Source organism: Drosophila subpulchrella, unplaced genomic scaffold, assembly GCF_014743375.2.
Source record: "Drosophila subpulchrella strain 33 F10 #4 breed RU33 unplaced genomic scaffold, RU_Dsub_v1.1 Primary Assembly Seq25, whole genome shotgun sequence".
In the NCBI taxonomy this organism is placed as follows: domain Eukaryota; kingdom Metazoa; phylum Arthropoda; class Insecta; order Diptera; family Drosophilidae; genus Drosophila; species Drosophila subpulchrella.
In genome coordinates, this window is record NW_023665555.1 from 1,347,517 (window position 1) to 1,369,666 (window position 22,150).

Sequence of the window (22,150 nt, forward strand, 5' to 3'; positions counted from 1 at the left end):
AGCTAGACAAAACAATCCGGAAGAGCATAAACCATGGGCAATTATTAAAGTATAAGAACCACATAATCCTCAGTAAGTTATTGTTAATAGCCCAGCTAAAACAATTCCTATATGAGCAACAGAAGAATAAGCAATTAAAGCCTTTAAATCTGTCTGACGTAAACATACTAATCTCACTAATACACCCCCTACTAATCTAATTCTAATTCAAATAAAACTATATTTTAAATTTATAAATTGTAAAAAAGAAATAACTCGTAGTAATCCATAACCCCCTAATTTTAATATAATTCCAGCTAAAATTATTGATCCAGAAACTGGAGCTTCAACATGAGCCTTAGGTAATCATAAATGAACTAAAAATATTGGTATTTTTACTAAAAAAGCACATAATAAACAAAAATATAATAAATCATAATTAAACATAAAATTATTTATTAGATAAAAATTTATAGAACCTGTTTTATTTATTACATAAAAAATACCAATTAATATAGGTAATGAAACTAACAACGTATAAAATAATAAATATACCCCTGCTTGTAACCGTTCAGGTTGATACCCTCATCCTAAAATTAAAAATAATGTAGGAATTAAACTTCTTTCAAAAAATAAATAAAACATAAATAAACTTATTCTTCTAAATGTTAAAACTAATAATAATAACAAAATTACAATATTTAATAAAAATAAATTTTTATAATTATTATATTTATTAACTCTTTCTCTAGCTAATAATATTAAAGAACAAATTCATAAACTTAATAACACTAACCCATAAGAAAGTATATCACAACCTAAAAAATAAGAAATTTCAGATCAATAGTTTATAAAATTATTTATTAATAAAAAAATAAATCTAATAAAAAACAATATAATTTGAACCATTCAGTATATATTATTAATAAAACAAATAGGAGTTAAAAATAACAAAAAAAAAATAATTTTTAACATATTATATAATTCTAAAAGATTGAAAATAATCATTACCATGTGTACGAATTATAGAAACTAAAATAGATAAACCTAAAGCTCCTTCACATACTCTAAATGTTAAAAATATTATTCTAAAATAATTTTCATAATTTAATATATTTAAATAAATAAATAATATAAAAAATAATATTAAAACAATAAATTCCAAACTTAAAAGTATTGAAAGTAAATGTTTTCGATTAGAAACAAAACAAAATAAACCTAAAATAAATAAAATTATAGGTAAACTTCAATATAAAATTATAATCATTAGTTTTAATAGTTTAATAAAAACATTGGTCTTGTAAATCAAAAATAAGATTTTTTCTTTTAAAACTTCAAGAGAAAAGAAATTTCTTTTTCATTAATCCCCAAAATTAATATTTTAAATAAACTACCTCTTGAAATTATTCAATTAATATTATATTCTTTAATTATTACTACTTCTATTATTTTTTTAAATATAATCCATCCATTAGCTTTAGGTTTAACTTTATTAATTCAAACAATTTTTGTTTGTTTAATTTCAGGTTTAATAACTAAAAGTTTTTGATACTCATACATTTTATTTTTGATTTTTTTAGGGGGTATGCTTGTACTATTTATTTACGTTACATCCTTAGCTTCTAATGAAATATTTAATTTATCTATTAAACTTACTTTATTTTCTGGATTAATTTTATTTATAATATTAATTTTATCTTTTATTGTTGACAAAACTTCTATTTCATTATTTTTAATAAACAATGAAATAGAATCTATTATTAAAATAAATTCGTATTTTACAGAAAACTCTTTATCATTAAATAAATTATATAATTTTCCTACTAATTTTATTACAATTTTATTAATAAATTATTTATTAATTACTTTAATTGTAGTAGTAAAAATTACTAAATTATTTAAGGGGCCTATTCGAATAATATCATAATTAATGAATAAACCTTTACGAACTTCCCACCCTTTATTTAAAATTGCTAATAATGCTTTAGTAGATTTACCAGCTCCAATTAATATTTCAAGATGATGAAATTTTGGTTCTTTACTTGGATTATGTTTAATTATTCAAATTTTAACTGGATTATTTTTAGCTATGCATTACACAGCTGATGTTAATTTAGCTTTTTATAGAGTTAATCATATTTGTCGAGATGTTAACTATGGTTGATTATTACGAACTTTACACGCTAACGGTGCATCATTTTTTTTTATTTGCATTTATCTACATGTAGGACGAGGAATTTATTACGGTTCATATCTATTTACTCCAACTTGATTAGTAGGAGTAATTATTTTATTTTTAGTTATAGGAACAGCTTTTATAGGATATGTTTTACCTTGAGGACAAATATCATTTTGAGGAGCTACTGTAATTACAAATCTTTTATCTGCTATCCCTTATTTAGGTATAGATTTAGTTCAATGATTATGAGGAGGATTTGCTGTGGATAATGCTACTTTAACTCGATTTTTTACATTCCATTTTATTTTGCCATTTATTGTTCTTGCTATAACAATAATTCATTTATTATTTTTACACCAAACAGGGTCTAATAACCCTATTGGATTAAATTCTAATATTGATAAAATTCCTTTTCATCCTTATTTTACATTTAAGGATATTGTAGGATTTATTGTAATAATTTTTATCCTAATTTCATTAGTATTAATTAGCCCAAATTTATTAGGAGATCCTGATAATTTTATCCCAGCTAATCCATTAGTTACACCTGCCCATATTCAACCAGAATGATATTTTTTATTTGCATACGCTATTTTACGTTCTATTCCTAATAAATTAGGAGGAGTTATTGCATTAGTATTATCAATTGCAATTTTAATAATTTTACCTTTTTACAATTTAAGAAAATTCCGAGGAATTCAATTTTACCCAATTAATCAAATTTTATTTTGATCTATATTAGTAACAGTAATTTTATTAACTTGAATTGGAGCTCGTCCAGTTGAAGAACCTTATGTATTAATTGGACAAATTTTAACTGTTATTTATTTCTTATATTATTTGGTTAATCCATTAGTTACAAAATGATGAGATAATTTATTACATTAATATAATTAGTTAATGAGCTTGAATAAGCGTATGTTTTGAAAACATAAGATAGAATTTAATTTTCTATTAACTTTACTAAAAATAATTCATTATAATAAAGAAAATAATAAAATTTTAAAACCAATAAAAAATAATAAATAATTTAAAGAAAAAGATAAAAAACATTTTCATGCTAAATATATCAACTTATCATAACGAAATCGAGGTAAAGTACCTCGAACTCAAATAAATACAAAAGAAATAAAAGTTAATTTAACATAAAATAATAAATTAAAAACATCACATCCTAAAAAAATTACACAAAATAATATACTTATAAATAAAATTCTAGCATACTCTGCTATAAAAATTAAAGCAAATCCTCCTCTTCTATACTCTACATTAAACCCAGAAACTAATTCTGATTCTCCTTCAGCGAAATCAAATGGTGTTCGGTTAGTTTCAGCTAATGAAATAGTTAATCAAACTAAAGCTATAGGAAATAAAATAATTAAAAATCATATATAAATTTGATAATGAAAAAAATAAATTATATTATATCTTCCAATTAAAAAAATAAAAGATAATAAAATTAAAGCTAATCTAACTTCATAAGAAATAGTTTGAGCTACAGCTCGTAACCCTCCTAATAATGCATAATTAGAATTAGAAGATCAACCTGCTACTATAACAGTGTAAACCCCTAATCTAGTACAACATAAAAAAAATAAACCACCTAAATTAAAAGAATATAATTTAACAAAAAAAGGCATACATATTCAAACAAATAAAGATAAAAATAATGAAAAAATTGGAGAAATATAATATCTTAAATAATTAGATAATAATGGATAAGTTTGTTCTTTTGTAAATAATTTAATTGCATCACAAAAAGGTTGAGGAATTCCTATTAATCCAACTTTATTAGGACCCTTACGAATTTGAATATAACCTAAAACTTTACGTTCTAATAAAGTTAAAAAAGCCACACTTACTAATACACAAATAATTAATAATAAACTTCCAATTAATGATAAAACAAATTCTATATAAAACAAGTACTATTTGTAATAATAAATTACATAAATAAATTCTAAATTTATTGCACTAATCTGCCAAAATAGTTTATTTAATATTAATAATATTCATATTATAAAATATAATTATTTTAATATTTGGTCCTTTCGTACTAAAATATTATAATTTTTTTAAAGATAGAAACCAACCTGGCTTACACCGGTTTGAACTCAGATCATGTAAGAATTTAAAAGTCGAACAGACTTAAAATTTGAACGGCTACACCCAAAATTATATCTTAATCCAACATCGAGGTCGCAATCTTTTTTATCGATATGAACTCTCCAAAAAAATTACGCTGTTATCCCTAAAGTAACTTAATTTTTTAATCATTATTAATGGATCAATTACTCATAAATTAATGTTTTTAAAAATTAAAAGTTTTTTAAATTTTAATATCACCCCAATAAAATATTTTAATTTATTAAAATTAAATTAATCTTTATAATTAAAATAAATAAAATATAAAGATTTATAGGGTCTTCTCGTCTTTTAAATAAATTTTAGCTTTTTGACTAAAAAATAAAATTCTAATAAAAATTCGAATGAAACAGTTAATATTTCGTCCAACCATTCATTCCAGCCTTCAATTAAAAGACTAATGATTATGCTACCTTTGCACAGTCAAAATACTGCGGCCGTTAAAAAATTTTCAGTGGGCAGGTTAGACTTTATATATAATTCAAAAAGACATGTTTTTGTTAAACAGGCGAACATTATTTTTGCCGAATTCTTTACTTAAACTTTTCATAAAAATTTATTTAAACAATATAAATATACTAATTCTATCATTATTACTTAATTTTAACCATTAAAATTAATATTTTAATAAATAATTAAAATTTAATAAATAATTTAATTTATAAAATAAATTATAACACATTTTTTAATAATTGCTAATTCTAAGCATATATTTATTAAATTTATTTATTATTTTTAAAAATTTATTTTATAGCTTATCCCATAAAATATTAAAATTATAAATTATTTAATTAATAAAATTAATTAAATAAATTTATAATTTCTAAATTAAATTTATTTCTTAAAAAACTAGATACCTTTAAAAACGAATAACATTTCATTTCTAATATAATATTTTAAATAATTTTGTCACATTAACTTATATATTATATTAACTCTTTTAAAATCGAGAAAAATAAATATTTATTTTTTATTTAATAAACGCTGATACACAAGGTACAATAAATTAAATTTTCTTTTACAATAAAATTTTTTCAAATTATTTCAATTTTCTTTCACAATACTAATAAACTATTATTAAAATTATTTTTTCTTTAAACAATACTAAAACTTTAAAATTTATAGTTATTTCTAATACTTTAATAAAAAATAATAAAAATTAATAAATAAAAACTAATCAATTTATATTGATTTGCACAAAAATCTTTTCAATGTAAATGAAATGCTTTACTGTATAAGCTTTAAATTGTCATTCTAGATACACTTTCCAGTACATCTACTATGTTACGACTTATCTTACCTTAATAATAAGAGCGACGGGCGATGTGTACATATTTTAGAGCTAAAATCAAATTATTAATCTATATAATTTTACTACCAAATCCACCTTCAAAAATTTTTTCATTATTTTATCCGTTTAAATAATTTTATTGTAACCCATTATTACTTAAATATAAGCTACACCTTGATCTGATATAAATTTTTATTAAAATTATTGAATATTATTATTCTTATAAAATATTCTGATAACGACGGTATATAAACTGATTACAAACTTAAGTAAGGTCCATCGTGGATTATCGATTACAAAACAGGTTCCTCTGGATAGACTAAAATACCGCCAAATTTTTTAAGTTTCAAGAACATAACTATTACTACTTTAGCAATTAATTTACATTTTAAATAATAGGGTATCTAATCGGAAACTATCAAAGATAGAGAATTGGAATTTCAGATTTAGATTCCGTAACCTTGTACGCAGCGCATGTTTGTTACGCGAATATGCCACGCCCACTCTAACGCCCACAAACCACCTAAACCTGTAGCGCCCACAATTTTCATGCAAGAAAAAAATGTTAACTGATATGTATTAGTCTCGTCAAAACCTATCGATTGACCCAAAAAAAAGTTTGCCACGCCCACTCTAACGCCAATTACGCCTAAATCTGTCTACAGCCCCCATAACCATATATTGAATTCACGGGTAGGGGGCGCATTTTAATCTCCCTTTGCTACTTGCATATCTCCATTTCCCTTTGTTCCCTTTAGCAGAGTAACGGGTATCTGATAGTCGAGGCAATCGGGAGTTCTTTCTTGTTTGATATAATCTTTATGAAACCTACGATTTATTCTGTTTTTTATTAGGATTAACTACCTGTTTTTAAACCCGTTACTCGTAGAGTAAAAGGGTATTCTATATTCGTCGGAAAGTATGTAACAGGCAGAAGGAAGCGTTTGCAACTAGAGGTGCAGAAACATCGAGTGAAACATCGATAACATCGATGTTTTCAAAACATCGGAACCATCGATGGTTCGTGACCACCATCGATGTTTTCACAAACAACTCTGCGCTCGGTGAGAAAAAATTGTAAGTAAATGAATTTCTTATTGTTTTTTCTAAAAACTAACCAAATTGTTGATAATATTTAGGATTTCTAGTTGATGGTGTTGGTGGACGTTGATGGATGACGAAGGCAAGTCTGAACAAGTATTCAGCAAAGCTGGACAAACCATATCTGACCGCAGGACAAGGCTTAAACCTGAAGTTGTTGATCAACTTTTGTTCCTGAATAGAAATAGACACTTTAAATGATCTTAAATAAATCTCATGTTACTGTTTGTGCTGTTTCTGTTCTTTTTGCATTTTCTTTTTTTTTTTTTAAACATCGATGTTTCACTCGATGTTTTTTTTGAAAACATCGAAAACATCGATGGACACGAACATCGATGTTTCTGCACCTCTATTTGCAACCCCATAAAGTATATATATTTTGGATCAGGATTACTAGCCGAGTCGATCTAGTCATGTCCGTCTGTCCGCATGAATGCTGAGATCTCGGAAACTATAAGAGCTTGGCCATTGGGATTTGGCATGCAGATTACTGAGCTTCTTGCGAAGCGCAAGTTTATTTCAGCAGGGTGCCACGCTCACTCTAACACCCAAAAACCGCCCAAAACTGTGGCTCCTACAGTTTTGATGTAAGAATAAAAATTTTAACTGAAATGTATTGTTCTCATCAATACCTATCGATTGACCCAAAAAAAGTTTGCCCACTCTAACGCCCATAACACTTAAATCTGTCTACCGCCCACATAACCATATATTAAGATCAAGTGTAATTGGCGCATTTCAATCTCGCCTTGCTGCTTGCATATCTCCATTTCCCTTTGGTCCCTTTAGCTGAGTAACGGGTAGCTGATAGTCGAGGTAATCGACTATAGCGTTCTCGCTTGTTTATATCTATAATAATGCTTGTTTTTTCCCGCCTAAGCCTGTTACGCCTACGATTTTCATGACAGAAAAAAATTTTAACTGAAATGTATTAGTCTCGTCAGTACCTATCGATTGACCCAAAAAAAGTTTGCCACGCCCATAACGCTTAAAATCTGTATACCGCCCATATAACCATATATTGAGATCGCGGGCAGGAGGCGCATTTCAATATCGCTTTGCTGCTTGTATATCTCCATTTCCCTTTTGTCCCTTTAGCTGAGTAACGGGTAGCTGATAGTCGAGGTACTCGACTATAGCGTTCTTTCTTGTTTATTATAATCTGGTTGTACCAACTCTATTTGTTCAATTAAATTATCTTTCTTGTTTCGGTCTATAATTTGTTCACTGATTTTGGTGGTTTTTATTAAACCTGACCTGATTCCAGGTGTTATTGTTGTTCTAATTAACAATACTATAATTATTTTGATTATTATCTTAGTTAAACCTTAAATTCTTATTATTTCTTAAGTTATAATAATAATGGTTTTTTTATACCCGTTACTCATAGAGAAATAGGGTATATAGGTTCAGAACGTATCTAAGAGGTAGAAGGAAGGGTTTCCGTCCCCATAAAGCAGCGGTCGAAAGCGCCCTTTTAAGTGAGCATAGGGAATTGTTCTGCCCATCCGGGTCTTTTTTTCCCAGCTTCGGCGCGCTTTTTTGCTGCTGCGGCAGAGGCTCGGTGTCGCAGAGCGACAGAAATTCGTGAAAAGCATAGAAGCGTCACGCTTCAACAACTTCGTGATTTCTGCACACACACTAAGGCAAGGAAAACTTGTGATGGTATGTGTGTGCCGACCGCTGCCATAAATTGTATATATTCTTGATCAGGAGACCTAGCCGAGTGGATCTAGCCATGTCCGTCTATCTGTCCGTCCGTATGAACCCTGTGATCTCGGAAACTACAAAAGCTAGAAAGTTGAGATTAGGCATGCAGATTCTAGAGATGATTACGCAGCGCAAATTTTTTTTCAGCAATGTGCCACGCCCACTCTAACGCCCACAAACCTCCCAGGAAGTAAAGCAATGACGTCTGGGCCAGACAATAACAAATGTACCTATGAATATGTGTGTGTAAATTGTTGCAGGCTGAACTGCGCGAAAAAGCGAAAAGCGCTGCCGCCGCTAAAAGAGAGCAGAGTGCCGGCTTACTTATTCTATTGAATAATTAACAATATGTGCAATTTGTTATTTTTGTGTCCCCCTCTATTCCTCCAATAAATAAATATTTCTCCAATTTATATTATCTGATTCTATGATATTGTAAGCATTAAATTGCTTAAAAACAATGGTATGGGCGTGGGCGGCGGATTCTGGCCCTTTGCATTGCACCTTTATCCTTTCTGACCTGCAGTGCAATCAGTGCAATCAGTGTTGAAAAGCACTAGAAGGCAGTAAAAGGACCAACAATATGTGTACGTAAGTCTGTAAGCTGAAAATCTTTCTGTTTTCCTAATAGTCTACTAATAACTCTCGAATAGCCTAGTGCAGTTTTTGAAATCTTCGAAGCGCATTCCATTTTTAAAGCGGTCATCTTAACATTTTAACTTAACTTGTATTATATTTCAATTTAAATGCTGGGTAACGGGTATCTGATAGTCGAGACACTCGACTATAGCGTTCTCTCTTGTTGTTTTTATACCCGTTACTCGTAGACTAAAAGGGTATACTAGATTCGTCGGAAAGTAAGTAACAGGCAGAAGGAAGAGTTTCCGACCCCATTAAGTATATATATTCTTGTTCAGGATCACTAGCCGAGTCGATCTAGCCATGTCCGTCTGTCCGTCTGTCCGTATGCACGCTGAGATCTCGGAAACTATAAGAGCTGTAATACTGAGGTTAGGCATGCAGATTCCTGAGATTCCAGCGCAGTTCGTTTCAGCAGAGTGCCACGCCCACTCTAACGCCCAAAAACCACCCAAAACTGTGGCTCATACAGTTTTGATATTTGATTTTGAATAAAAATTTTAACTGAAATGTATTGTTCTAATCAATACCTATCTATTGACCCAAAAAAAAGTTTGCCACGCCCACTTAAACGCCCACAAATCGCCGATTGATCCAAAAAAATTTTCCACGCCCACTCGAACGCCCATAACGCTTAAATCTTTCTACCGCCGGTAGGTGGAGCATTTCAATCTCGCTTTGCTGCTTGCACATCTCCATTTCCCTTTGGTCCCTTTAGCTGAGTGATGGGTATCTGATAGTCGAGGTACTCGACTGTAGCGTTCTTCCTTGTTTAATTTTAAATATTTGTGTCTTGCTTCAGTGGCGAGGGATTGCCCTTCAGCCTCTTTTTGGCTTATGTTATTTTTTAGGTTTTTTTTTCGTTTTGATGTTTGAACTTAATTTTTATTTTAAACTGTCTTGAAGCAGTGAATTTTTGGCCACGAACGCTACATGTTTCTTAGGTCGAACTTTTTTTTAATTTAATGCTCTTTTACCTTTTCTATTTACTTCGACTTCTCGATTCGATTGTCAAAAACGGACTGGCTTGCCTCGAGTTCAATGATCAATAATCAAACCTCAGCTTAAGAGACTTATGCTAAAATATGATTAAGACAATGACCCAAGAGAGTCGGAAAGTAGGATGATGGAATTTAGTCGAATAAACTTTGCCGAAAATCGGTCTTTACTTTAGAGGGCTTTAAGGCTCGCTTTAAGAATCTGCTGTTTACCATATCGGCTTGAGTGTTTATGTTATCCGTTTGGTGCGGAGTGTGTGCAACTGATTTGGGTGGGAATAATTTTGAAAGAAATAGTTGACCACGGACTTATCTCGGAGTCAGTCAGATTTTTTTACTTCGGCATATAAGTGCCCTAGTCCTGAGAAAGACTTGGCCCGAGGAAACTGTGTCCTGAGCAGGCACTCTGGCTGCCGGCTAAGCTCGCCGGACTCGGGAAGGGTTCTTTGGAAACCACTCCCTCTCCAACACAACGAGAATAAATTTATCGTGCCTGAAAAGTGGATAATATATGTAAAGTTAGTCGGTCCTCTGTCTACACTGTCCTATAAGCTTAGCTTTCTCTTGATCGTAACACGATCGAGCTGTGTTTCGGTCACATACCATCCCCTTCGCACGTCGTGTGCCAAATGTATCGTCGCGTGCCGAGCTAGCGATCCCCTAATGTCACTGTCGCCAGTCGAAAGTTATGTCATTGTTCTTAACCCTTTTTCCATTTTACCAGCTCCCCCTTTTTTCTTGGATTTCCACCAAGACATTATTATAATTCGGTTCACATTATAATTTTATTGGAAAGTTTCGTGTACGGGTGCATAACGCTGACAAAGAGATAAGATATATTTGTATGTGCAATTCCTAGTGTTCAGACTAAAAGTTGATTAAATAATTTAAAAGATAATACATCTATATGATTCTTACATAGTTTTCTAACAAGATATAAAAATATTTATTTTTGATTGGCACACTCAGGTTGTTGTCATGCACATATATACTTGTATATATATATATGTGTATATATATAACAATATTTTTCTTAAAGGAATATTGGTACAATTAATTAGTCGGGCATTTATCGATTTAGCGTCGCTTGTGAACAGATGTGTTTACTCTTGTGCTCTGAATTTTTGTCTTATTCAGTGATTTTTTGCGAGTGTCTTGTGTTTGTTTATTAACAAAGCTTAGCCTAACAGTTGTGTTAGTGTTTTTGACTAGATCTCCCAGTAATGTGGCTATAGTTATTTTAACATTTCTATTAGCTTTGTTTAATCTCCTCGCTTTGTAAGTGCAATTTTATACTCACTAAACTTGCTAAAAATCGTTTATTCCTTCTCTTTCTCCCGCTCTATATTACAACTGTAATTTACACTCTCTCTGAACCTGCCGAATTTCTGGTAGACTATTGGTGTGCTATTCTCTTATTCTCTCTCTCTTGCTTGCTTTACATTGTAACTGTTCGTGTGTAAAGTTGTCAGTGTCCCCACATGCAACGCTCACTATCCTAACATCTGAGAAAATTCACAAGTCCCTCAAGCAACGCTCACTAGATTAACATCTGAGAGAATTCACTCTGATATCCCTAACGAAATTGAGTTTGTTAGTGTGAAAGTTTCGCTGCAATCCTTATCTATTTTTGTTACATGTTCCTATATTCCACCTGGCTCTGATTTAATAATTTATGAGCACCATCTGTCTGCGATAAAATCTTTTCTATCCCTTCTTTCGAAGAGAGATCTTTTGATTGTTTTGGGTGACTTTAATCTCCCTGATATTTCTTGGTCTCCTCCTACTGACTCACTTGTCGCTATACCCTTATCCGTCCATGATTTTGTAGATAGCCTTTTAGAATGATCGTTACAGGAAGTATGCTTTATACGGCATCGATTAAATAGACAATAAGATCTTGTGTTTGTTTCAGACCCGTCTGAAGTCACGGTATCTAGAATTGACGCTCTTGTTGTACCTGAAGACCGATATCACCCAACAATGGAATTGACAATCTGCCTCCCCTGCGTTGATACCCTCTCTCCTTTAGTTTCTCCAACTAAATTGAGATGTTTTCGAAAAGATGACTATAATAAACTTAACGACATGATTTCTCAATGTAATTGGACAGACTTGTACAATTGTATGGATATTGAAAGTGCCACTGAACTATTTTATATAGTGTTAAATACTTTTTTTAATGAATGCGTTCCTGATAGGCTTCCTTCAAAGCTAAACAGGCCTCCTTGGATTTCCAATGCGCTTCAAAGACTTAAAAACCTTAATACAAACACTTACAAAAAGTATAAAAAATCGGGTAAGCCATCTGATTTTTCGAAATATGTGGTGGCTCGATCGGTCTTTAATGTTCTCAATAGTCATTGCTATTCTATGTATGTAAGTCGATGTAAATTCGAATTTTCAAATGATCCGAAGCAGTTTTATAACTTTGTTAATGCCAAGCGTAAGTTGTCGGCATTGCCTTCATCGGTACGTTTTAACTCAATGGAGGCATCGACGGATTCTGAAATTGCGGATTTATTTGCCGAGTTTTTCCAAACTACTTATAGTTCGTCTGATTGGTCAAATTCTAACTACCCTAATCCCTTAAATAGGGCAAATTGTATTTTTACCCTTGAAATTACGGAAAGTTCTCTCTTAAGAGACTTAGCAACAACAGCGCCAACTTATTCTCCCGGTCCAGATGGACTCCCCGGGTGTGTGCTTAAGTTTTGTGCGTCAACCATATGTAAACCGATTCTTAAACTTTTTAATTTGTCTATTTCATCATCAGTTTTTCCTACTATCTGGAAGGACTCTTTTATAATTCCACTTCAGAAAAGGTGCTAAGGCGGATGCCCAGAATTATAGAGGTATTTCTAAATTGTCGGCAATTCCTAAAGTATTTGAACGTATTATTACTTCTCATTTGCAACATTTATGTTCCTCGCTAATATTACCGTGTCAGCATCGTTTTTTTAAGCGAAGATCGACCACCACCAACCTTCTTGAATTGTCATCTATTGTAAAAAAATGGATTTAAGAAAAAAATGCAGACTTACGGTATATACAATGGGGAGCAAAAGTGATTCCATGTTCAGCATATGCATGTTCGACCGCTCATATAACGAAACCAATGAACCAAATGAAACAAACTTTTTTTTCCGAAATACTTATTTTATTTGTAACAAATAGACTTAAATACTACAACAATACAAGAAGTAATGTAAAAGATAGAAATAAAGAACAAAAACAGAAGGCATGTACACAGTTTTGCACCTGGATTGGATTGGCTTGAGGTCGGGACTTTGACCTGGCCACTCCATGACCTTAAAATGTTGTTTTGCCAACCATTCTTTCACAATTTTCGCTGTGTGCTTTGGATTCCCATCCTGTTGGAAAGTGATTTCTCCTTCAGGATAGGCACTCTTATCGAGAAAGATGTGAAGACGGGTTTTTAAAATATTTAAATAGTCCTCTTTTGGCCTTATCCCATCAATTTTGTGAAGCACCCCCAAGCCACTATATTTCCTTCTCCATGCTTTACGGTTTGCTTTACATGATGTCTCTGAAGCTTGTCACCGGGCCTATGCCAATGATACTGCTTGCCATCCGATAATACGTTTCCAGTCTTCTATAGTCAAGTTTTGTGTGTCTTTGCATATTGTATCCGAGCTCTAACATTTTTTACGGATAGAGCTGGTTTCTTTTTTTTAACAGAGGCGGCAGATCCAATACAACCCAGTGCTCTTCTAGCTGTCCATTGACTTACGGTTTTATTTAACTCCTTAGAAGCCTCTTTTGGCGTTAAAAGCTTAACATTCCTCATGTTGGACATCATAAGTCGAGCGTCAGAGTCCGTTAGAAGGCGGCGGCGACCATTCAACACGCTTTCGAAACAAGCATTATGTCTTTTTTTCACGTTAACCACCACTGACTGACTAATTTTCAGCTTCTCAGCAATTGTGCGAACATCGTGCGAATTGTCGAACAACCACTTTTAGTAATGAAAACTATACTATTTTCGGTATCTGGCGATAGCTTCTTCATTTTACAGATATAAGTTGGAGACTAATTTCTTATTTCATTAAATCTACTTGGAACTATAAGAAATGTGCGACTTTCTGAATTATGACAACGAATAATGAATGAAAAAGACATAAAACGATAAATCTGCATTTATCGCAATTTTTATGCAAAACCTTATAAGAGGTGATATTGATTCTGTAGAACTTGTAAACCGCCTGACTTTCAATTTTCCTGTTAGACTAACACGAAATTATTATCCCCTAAGTTTGCCATGATGTACATCAAATTTTTGTCTGCACGAGTAATAATAATAACAACTTCTATTCCGGTATTAAAAACTAATATTTTAACTCATTTGCTTCATTCTTAGTTGCTTCTTTTATTTTCATATGTGTCCCGTCTCTATTTGATTTTTGTATCTTCCTCGCGAATTCGAATTTTTTGCCTAAATTGATAAAAGGGCCCCGCTCGATGGCCAGTTGTTTGCACTGCTCGTAGTGCATCAACGTCCATCATATACAGGGGTGGTCAAAAGTATTTTCACAAAACAAAAGTTAAATATACTCATAATTTGAACTTACTTCTTGTTAACTTTGTCATCAATGGTAAGGTAATTTAAATGCCGTTTGAATTATACTATACATTTCTTAACCCATTTCAATAAGAACTGAATGGGTTAAGAAATGTATTGTAAGAAGTAAGTTCAAACTATGAGTATATTTAACTTTTGTTTTGTGAAAATACTTTTGACCACCCCTGCATATTTATTACTATTGGCGAGTTGTTCAGTTTTGCATTTTTTGTTTACAGCACAAAAAAATAAATACAAATCCAAGCTAAGAACATGGAGGGAATGAAGAAAGACCACCATTCGGTTAAAATTCGTAGTGGTGACGCCTTGGCATGCTTCACTTGCGAGTTCACTTTGTTGTTGGCTGCTGAGTTGATATACACGTATTCTTTCTTTTTGTTGACGGCTTTATTGCTTTCAATTGTAAACCGTTTTGGCTATTGATTTTAGTTTTATTCCCGGCTCCACTCGGACCAATTGGTTGTGACTGCCACGATATTCTCGAGCTCTTGTCCGTGGTCCCGGCGACGCTGTACGGATCTCTTGTAAATTTGAAGTCCTCGAAGAATAATCAGGACCTTATGGATAAAGCGATTAGGCACAGCACGTTGTAGACTTTCTCTATTTCCTCTTTGTGGTCGGTGGCGGTGTTACCGTCCGCTTAAGACACGTTGGATCCAATTTTTTTAGTCCTTAAACCGAAACTTTATGCTTTCGATTCAAGGATTCATTATCCTTTACTGTGCAGTTATAATCGAGGATTCATCTCAGGTTGAGCGACAGTGGGTATTAGACGGACCGTAGATGATTTTCTGATTCCTATTTCCATGAAGTTTACTTCTTTTATAACGTTGGCTAGACCTAAGTGTTCCCATTTTGGTACATATTTCCCTCGTTTTAGTCAGCTAACACACTTCTGGATTCTGCTAGGGTCAGCTTGCGGATTCAAAATCACCGCTTATTGCATTAGTGCTCGGCAAAATTTACCAGCTAATTGGTCGACTTCTTAGCTTAGCTGATTGGAGTTACATTGTGCAATTTTTGGTGTTCTCGCAACCTCTTTTTTTCCACCTGTTGTCGTCAGTCCTCCGTTGCGAATAACGCCATCCCTGGGCGGATACTTCTCCGTCTGGTGACGGCGAATGCCGGGATCAATAGGTACAAGAACGGGCCCTGGTACACGGCTGCGTACCACTCCGCCTCTTCCTTTATTTGTTGGTGGGTTGCCACCCACGCCTCGTAGTCAAGTAGGTTCTGCTCCTGTCGCTCTATCAGCGCGTGGAGCCGAACCAGATTCACCGGAGGATCCGCAAGTACCCTCCTGAGTTCGAACGCGGTGCTCCGCAGCGCGTCCATTAGTTGGACCTTCTCCCAGTATTGCCGCTCTTCTTCGTCCTGCAGAGCCTGCGCCTCCTGGCATGCCCATTCTGCTTTCGGCATGGCTCTCCTTGCGCGCACCACTCGAGCCTTTGCTTGCTTAGGCAAACACGCACTTCACGGATGGAGGAATTATGAAGGAATTATCAAGCAGCGAACAGGTCTTAGGCATGATATACTCCAATACGTCTACCGACTCCGTTGCCAAATACGTACAAAGAAGTCCCTTGGCCTTTCAGTATGACACGCCGAACTCGATTTGGCCCTAATATTGTATTGTAAAAAGGACACCCAGATATCACACTCAAATAAATACAACTCTTAAGTTTGCTTTAAGTTACAAATCTCCAATTTGTTATTCACTTGCTTAAAATAAACTTGTCCGTTCTACGTGAAAATCAAAAAGGGAAGAGCGAGAGAAAAACACTCTCAGTGTTACCAGTTTGCGTTTGGTCAAATATCTTTTGCTCCTGGAAATATCGAATTGGTATTTTTCCATATAACTCTTTCAAAGATATATTGACCAATTTAAACATTAAGTTAGCATTACAATATTATTCTTATTCGGACAGTTGTATATTCTGGGAACAGTAATAAATGATCCATATTCATCTATAAATAGTTTTTCCATACAAAAGCAATCTAGTTCTCGGATTAAGTGAAACCCAGTAAAACATTAATCGAACATTAATTAAAAACAAAAAAATGTTAAGTTTCATTTGACAAATTCAATGTTTCTTTAATTACTAGTTAAATAAAAAAATATAAGTATAAATTTGAATTTAAGATTTCTTTTCTTTTGGTTTGATTTTAAATGTAGGTATTGTATATAATATATTGTTTTAGTTCTTGAGACCCATTTCGTTCCTTAGGGTCAATAATCTGGCAGTGGGCAACGGCTTTGTGAGGACATCTGTCATTTGGTGTTCTGTGGGAATATATTCTAAAACAATTAGTTTATTTTCAATTTGTTCTCTTAAGAAATGGTACTTAATATCAATATTTTTTGCTCGTTTGTGGTATGTAGGATTATTAGCTATTCTATATACTAAAGATTTCAACCATAAAGCTCTAACTGCTTCGAATAAAGCCATATATTCCGCTTCTGTTGAAGAAGCAGCAACTGAATTTTCTTTTCGTATTCCGGCAGATCACATTTGAGTCATAAGGGTTCATAACACTAGGTACATCAAACACCCAATCAGATTTCGGCATGGCGCTATACATTCTTCATCTGAGTTTAAGGCTTCATAATTACACTTAGTTGTAAGTGGTGTACTGACTGCATGACATTCTTCCATATTAAACTTCTTTTAAATATTATTGATGTATGCTGATTGACTAAGATTCATTTAACCATCTTTCATTTCTACTGTTATTCCAATGTCTTAAAATTAGTCATTGTATCATTGCGCTTTGTTGCAATTACAAGATCATCTACATATAAAGGCACATATATATTTTTCAAGATATCCCCATGATCAAGAAAATAGATACATCTATCCACGGCAGAATTACTAAAGCCCATGCTTTTTAAAACATTTTCAAATGTCTCAAACCAACAACGTGCCGCTTGTTTCAATCCATAAATTGATTTATTTAATTTACAGACTTTACCATCTTCATATGATAATCCCTCCGGAATCTTCATATAGACTTCCTCTTTCAAAATACCATTTAGGAATGCAGTCTTAGCATCCATATGGTGCACTTTTAAATTGAATTGATTTGCTATGGATAGAATTAATTGGAAACTGGATATCCTTGCAACTTTAGCAATTGTCTCATCATAATCTAAAAGATACTCTTGAGTGAATCCTCCAGCTACCAATCTGGCCTTCTATTTTATATGTTGGCCATTCTCCTTAATTATACCCGTTACTCGTAGAGTAAAAGGGTAAACTAGATTCGTCGGAAAGTATGTAACAGGCAGAAGGAAGCGTTTCCGACCCCATCAAGTATATATATTCTTGATCAGGATCACTAGCCGCGTCGATCTAGCCATGTCCGTTGGTACGTCTGTCCGTACGTCCGGATGGACGCTGAGATCTCGGAAACTATAAGAGCTAGGATATTAAGATTTGGCATGCAGATTAGAATAAAAATTTTAACTGAAATGTATTGTTCTTATCAATACCTATCGATTGACCAAAAAAAAAAGTTTGCCACGCCCACTTTAACGCCCACAAACTTCAAAAAATCGTAAGTATGAACGTGGATATCCGTAGGCTTGCCACATTTCAAATGAAGTTTTCTTATCCTGAAAGGAGTTCTATTAATTAAATATGTTGCTGTTAAAACAGACTCACCCAAAAAATTTTATTTCATTTAGATCCAATAATCATTGCTCTAGCCTTTTCATTTATGGATCTGATCATGCGTTCAGAAACTCCATTTAAATGGTAACTTTTGCCTTTTTCACTACAATAATCTTTCATCTCATTTGACAAATATTCTCTGCCATTATCTATTTATAGATTCACACCTTTTGGTTGAAGTGAGCTTCACTCTTTGCGGTGAAATCTTTGAAGAAATGAAATACTTCCGATTTATAAGTCATCGAATAAGTTACACAGTAATGTGTAAGTTAACAAAGTTAACCGGGCGACGGCGATGACCAATCGTCCAAGAGATCGCTCCGGCCAAACTGCAGACATAGCGTCTGGCCGGATGCCCATGCATAACCGGCAAACACAGCATATTTGCATGGCAGCTATGAAGTTATATTTTTGTTAGCTTTAAGTCAGTTCCCTTTTGGCATTCATTAAATAAAGAACAGAAGTTCTCTGCAAAACAACTCCGGCAACTGCCGTTAAATTTGTATTGATTTGATCTTGACTGAGTCTCTAGGCCAGCAAAAAAAGGAGGATAGTTTCCTCACAGCATAATCTTCAAAATTCTGCAACAGGTTTACAGCCAACCAGCCCGTCTAAGAAGAAACTATAGCGAGGAACACCCTAGAGCCCACCTACGTTTTAACGTAGGTCTCTACTAATACAACGACTCTTCATTGGATTACCAACGGCCAGCCGGCCCTTGAATATTGTGACTATTATTTTATTTATTTATTATAATTAATTAACACTCATTAATTGATTGACAGCTTGATATAAATATATTACATTATATATGTCGAGGAATCACTAGAACCTTCCTCTGCTTCAGGCTGCTCTTCGGGCTGCTCCAAACGGAAACGTTTTCTGGCGCGTGGCATCTTTTCAGTTTGGCTCTTCAAATACGAATGCTTTCCCTTACAGCTTGCGTCCCCATTTCCTTTTTCTCCAGCGTCACTCGCTACTTTCTTCTACTCTCGTTCTCGCATTCCAATACACACACTAATGAGAACTTCTCGTTAGTCCTTTTTGATGCGGACACCTGCATCCTTCTGTCTCGCTCACACCAGTGCACAGACTAACGTTGACAACAGAAACTATTGCCTCTATTTGAACAGCCAAAGGAACAGCACAGAAGTACATACATGAAAACGAATGGGAAGCGAAAGACAAATCAAAGCTAACAGTTGTTATAACTTTAGTTGGCCAACTAATCTACGACATACAAGGGTGGTCAAAAGTATTGCCTCTATTTGAACAGCCAAAGGAACAGCACAGAAGTACATACATGAAAACGAATGGGAAGCGAAAGACAAATCAAAGCTAACAGTTGTTATAACTTTAGTTGGCCAACTAATCTACGACATACAAGGGTGGTCAAAAGTATTTTCACAAAAAAAAAGTTAAATATATTCATAATTTGAACTTACATCTTGTTAACTTTGGCATCAATGGAAAGGTAATTTAAATGCCGTTTGAATAATACAATACATTTCTTAACACATTCAGTACTTATTGAAAAGGACGAATTTGTGTGAAAATGTCCTTTTTGAACTTTTTTCCTCGACTTGAAAATTTAAATTTTTTGATGCAAAAAGTTTCTTCAAACAAAAATAATAGCAACTGCAAAAAGAATTTTTCAAAAATCATTTTGCTTATATTTTTTATGATTTTTTGAAAATGCTTAGAAACATGCATTTTAGGCATATTTTTCTCTTTTTCATATAAATTTTTTCATACAGTGTCACCTTTAAAAAATCATAAAAAATATAAGCAAAATGATTTTTGAAAAATTCTTTTTGCAGTTACCATTATTTTTGTTTGAAGAAACTTTTTGCATCAAAAAATTTAAGTTTTCAAGTCGAGGAAAAAAGTTCAAAAAGGACATTTTCACACAAATTCGTCCTTTTCAATAAGTACTGAATGTGTTAAGAAATGTATTGTATCATTCAAACGGCATTTAAATTACCTTTCCATTGATGCCAAAGTTAACAAGATGTAAGTTCAAATTATGAATATATTTAACTTTTTTTTTGTGAAAATACTTTTGACCACCCTTGTATATATATTTTTACATATAATAATTATATGTTATTAAAATATATAATTAAAAGTGACAGTTCGCTATTATGAAATATTTATTATTGCAAATTGTTTGCATATTATTTTCTTTTTTGTGAATAAATAAATTAACATTTTGGTGCAGCCATACAGAAAATTACGATTTTAAATATCTCAACCGAGGCTAAAGAATAAATTACTAGCACAAGATTCGAATAATAATTAATAAAAACACCGTCTCATTGCTTCGTTTAATTGTGTGCATTTAATTCAGCTTTTATATGTCTCTTTGCTTATACTCGAATTCTTGACATTAGCTTCTCAGTCTTGGTTATTTTATTGTCTCCCGACTCCAAGTTTGCGAACCCGATACGGTCGCGCATGCATTTGTGTGGCAATTTGTTGTTTTTTATTTTCTTTGTTTGCCCTAGCGGAGGCTCAGTCCCCGCGCACCCCTCACCATGTCACTGCTTGGCAAGGCAACAGCTCAGTTCGACGAGCTCTCATCCACCGTTGCTGAGGCGGCGGCTCAGCGTAGGAAAAATGAACTGCGTTTAGCTATACAGCAGCTGAGCTCCCAAGTCAATGCGGTAGAAATCGCTCCCGCCCAAGCAGAAGTTCCTCAGGTTAAGGTCCATGAGCCTATAGAAATTAAAGGCAATGTCAAATGTGACGAGCCCCTGGACGCCGTTAAGTGCCTGCCCGAATTTAAGGGAGCACAAGACGCATACATCTCCTGGTGGCAAGCGGCAGTAGCCGCATGTTATATATTCTGAAATTTTGTAAATAGCTCGCGCCACTATCAGGCGGTTATTATTATTAGGAGTAAAATAAGAGGCCCTGCCGATGCCTTTCGATGCGATCATAAATCGACTCGATTTCACGTACAGTGACAAGCGTCAGATTCATGTCACCGAGCAGGAGATGGGCACCCTCAGACAGGGAAGCCTCACACTGTTGCAATACTATGACGAGGTTGAGAAAAAGCTCACCTTGCTCACCTTGCAAAGGTTTTATGTGACGAATTCCGGGATGATGCACTCCGGGTGTTCATCTTAGGACTTAAGCGCAGCCTCACAGACGTGTTATTCTCGGCAATGCCGAAAGACATGCCGTCAGCGCTCATTTTGGCGCAATAGGTGGAATCTAACCACGAGGTGTACCTTTTGCAACTTCGTTTGCGAGGAGCCAAGAGGATAGAGAGCGCAAGCAACTCCCAAAAGCGCAGGCATGCCAACAGTCCCCTCCACAAACAAATTCTCAAATAGGTGCCGGGAAGAACCCGCATTTTACTAAAAACTACAAGGCGCAGGTACACTCTGCTCCACGCAGCGATAGGCTTCCGGGAAGCACACCGGAGCCCATAGACGTTGATCCCTCGCTGTCCAAAATGTTACAGCCATCCCGTGCCCCGGCTTACCAGAACGCGAAGACGGCTGCGTCTGGACGCTCGGTCCCTCACAAGAGGCGAACAGTTAACCACATTGCTCCAGTGCAGCGGAAAAGTTAGAGGATGACGCCATCTGCGAGTACGACTCGGACGCGATTAATTTTTTAGGGGAAAATCCCTGCTACCCGTCATCAGACGAAGAGTGGGGGGATCGACTTGAGACTTCTCGTAGATACGGGCGCGGCTATATGAAGGATTGAAAGGCATCTGCCCGGTCGAGTCCCCATTTACAATCCATTCAATTCATGGCGTGACCACAATTACAAAAGAATGGTTCGTGTCCATATTAAACTTGAAGGCAACCT

At 33.9% G+C, this 22,150-nt stretch overlaps 1 protein-coding gene and 1 pseudogene across 1 annotated transcript; both read left to right on the plus strand.

The window, feature by feature from the left end:
- The first annotated feature begins 330 nt into the window (after positions 1-330).
- Positions 331-3,054, plus strand: LOC119559593 (NADH-ubiquinone oxidoreductase chain 6-like). Its single transcript, XM_037872607.1, is given in 2 exon segments — positions 331-341; positions 1,321-3,054. Coding segments are annotated over 2 exon segments (597 nt in total). The 3' UTR covers positions 1,907-3,054.
- LOC119559594 lies at positions 1,770-3,054 on the plus strand (annotated as a pseudogene).
- Positions 3,055-22,150: the final 19,096 nt, after the last annotated feature.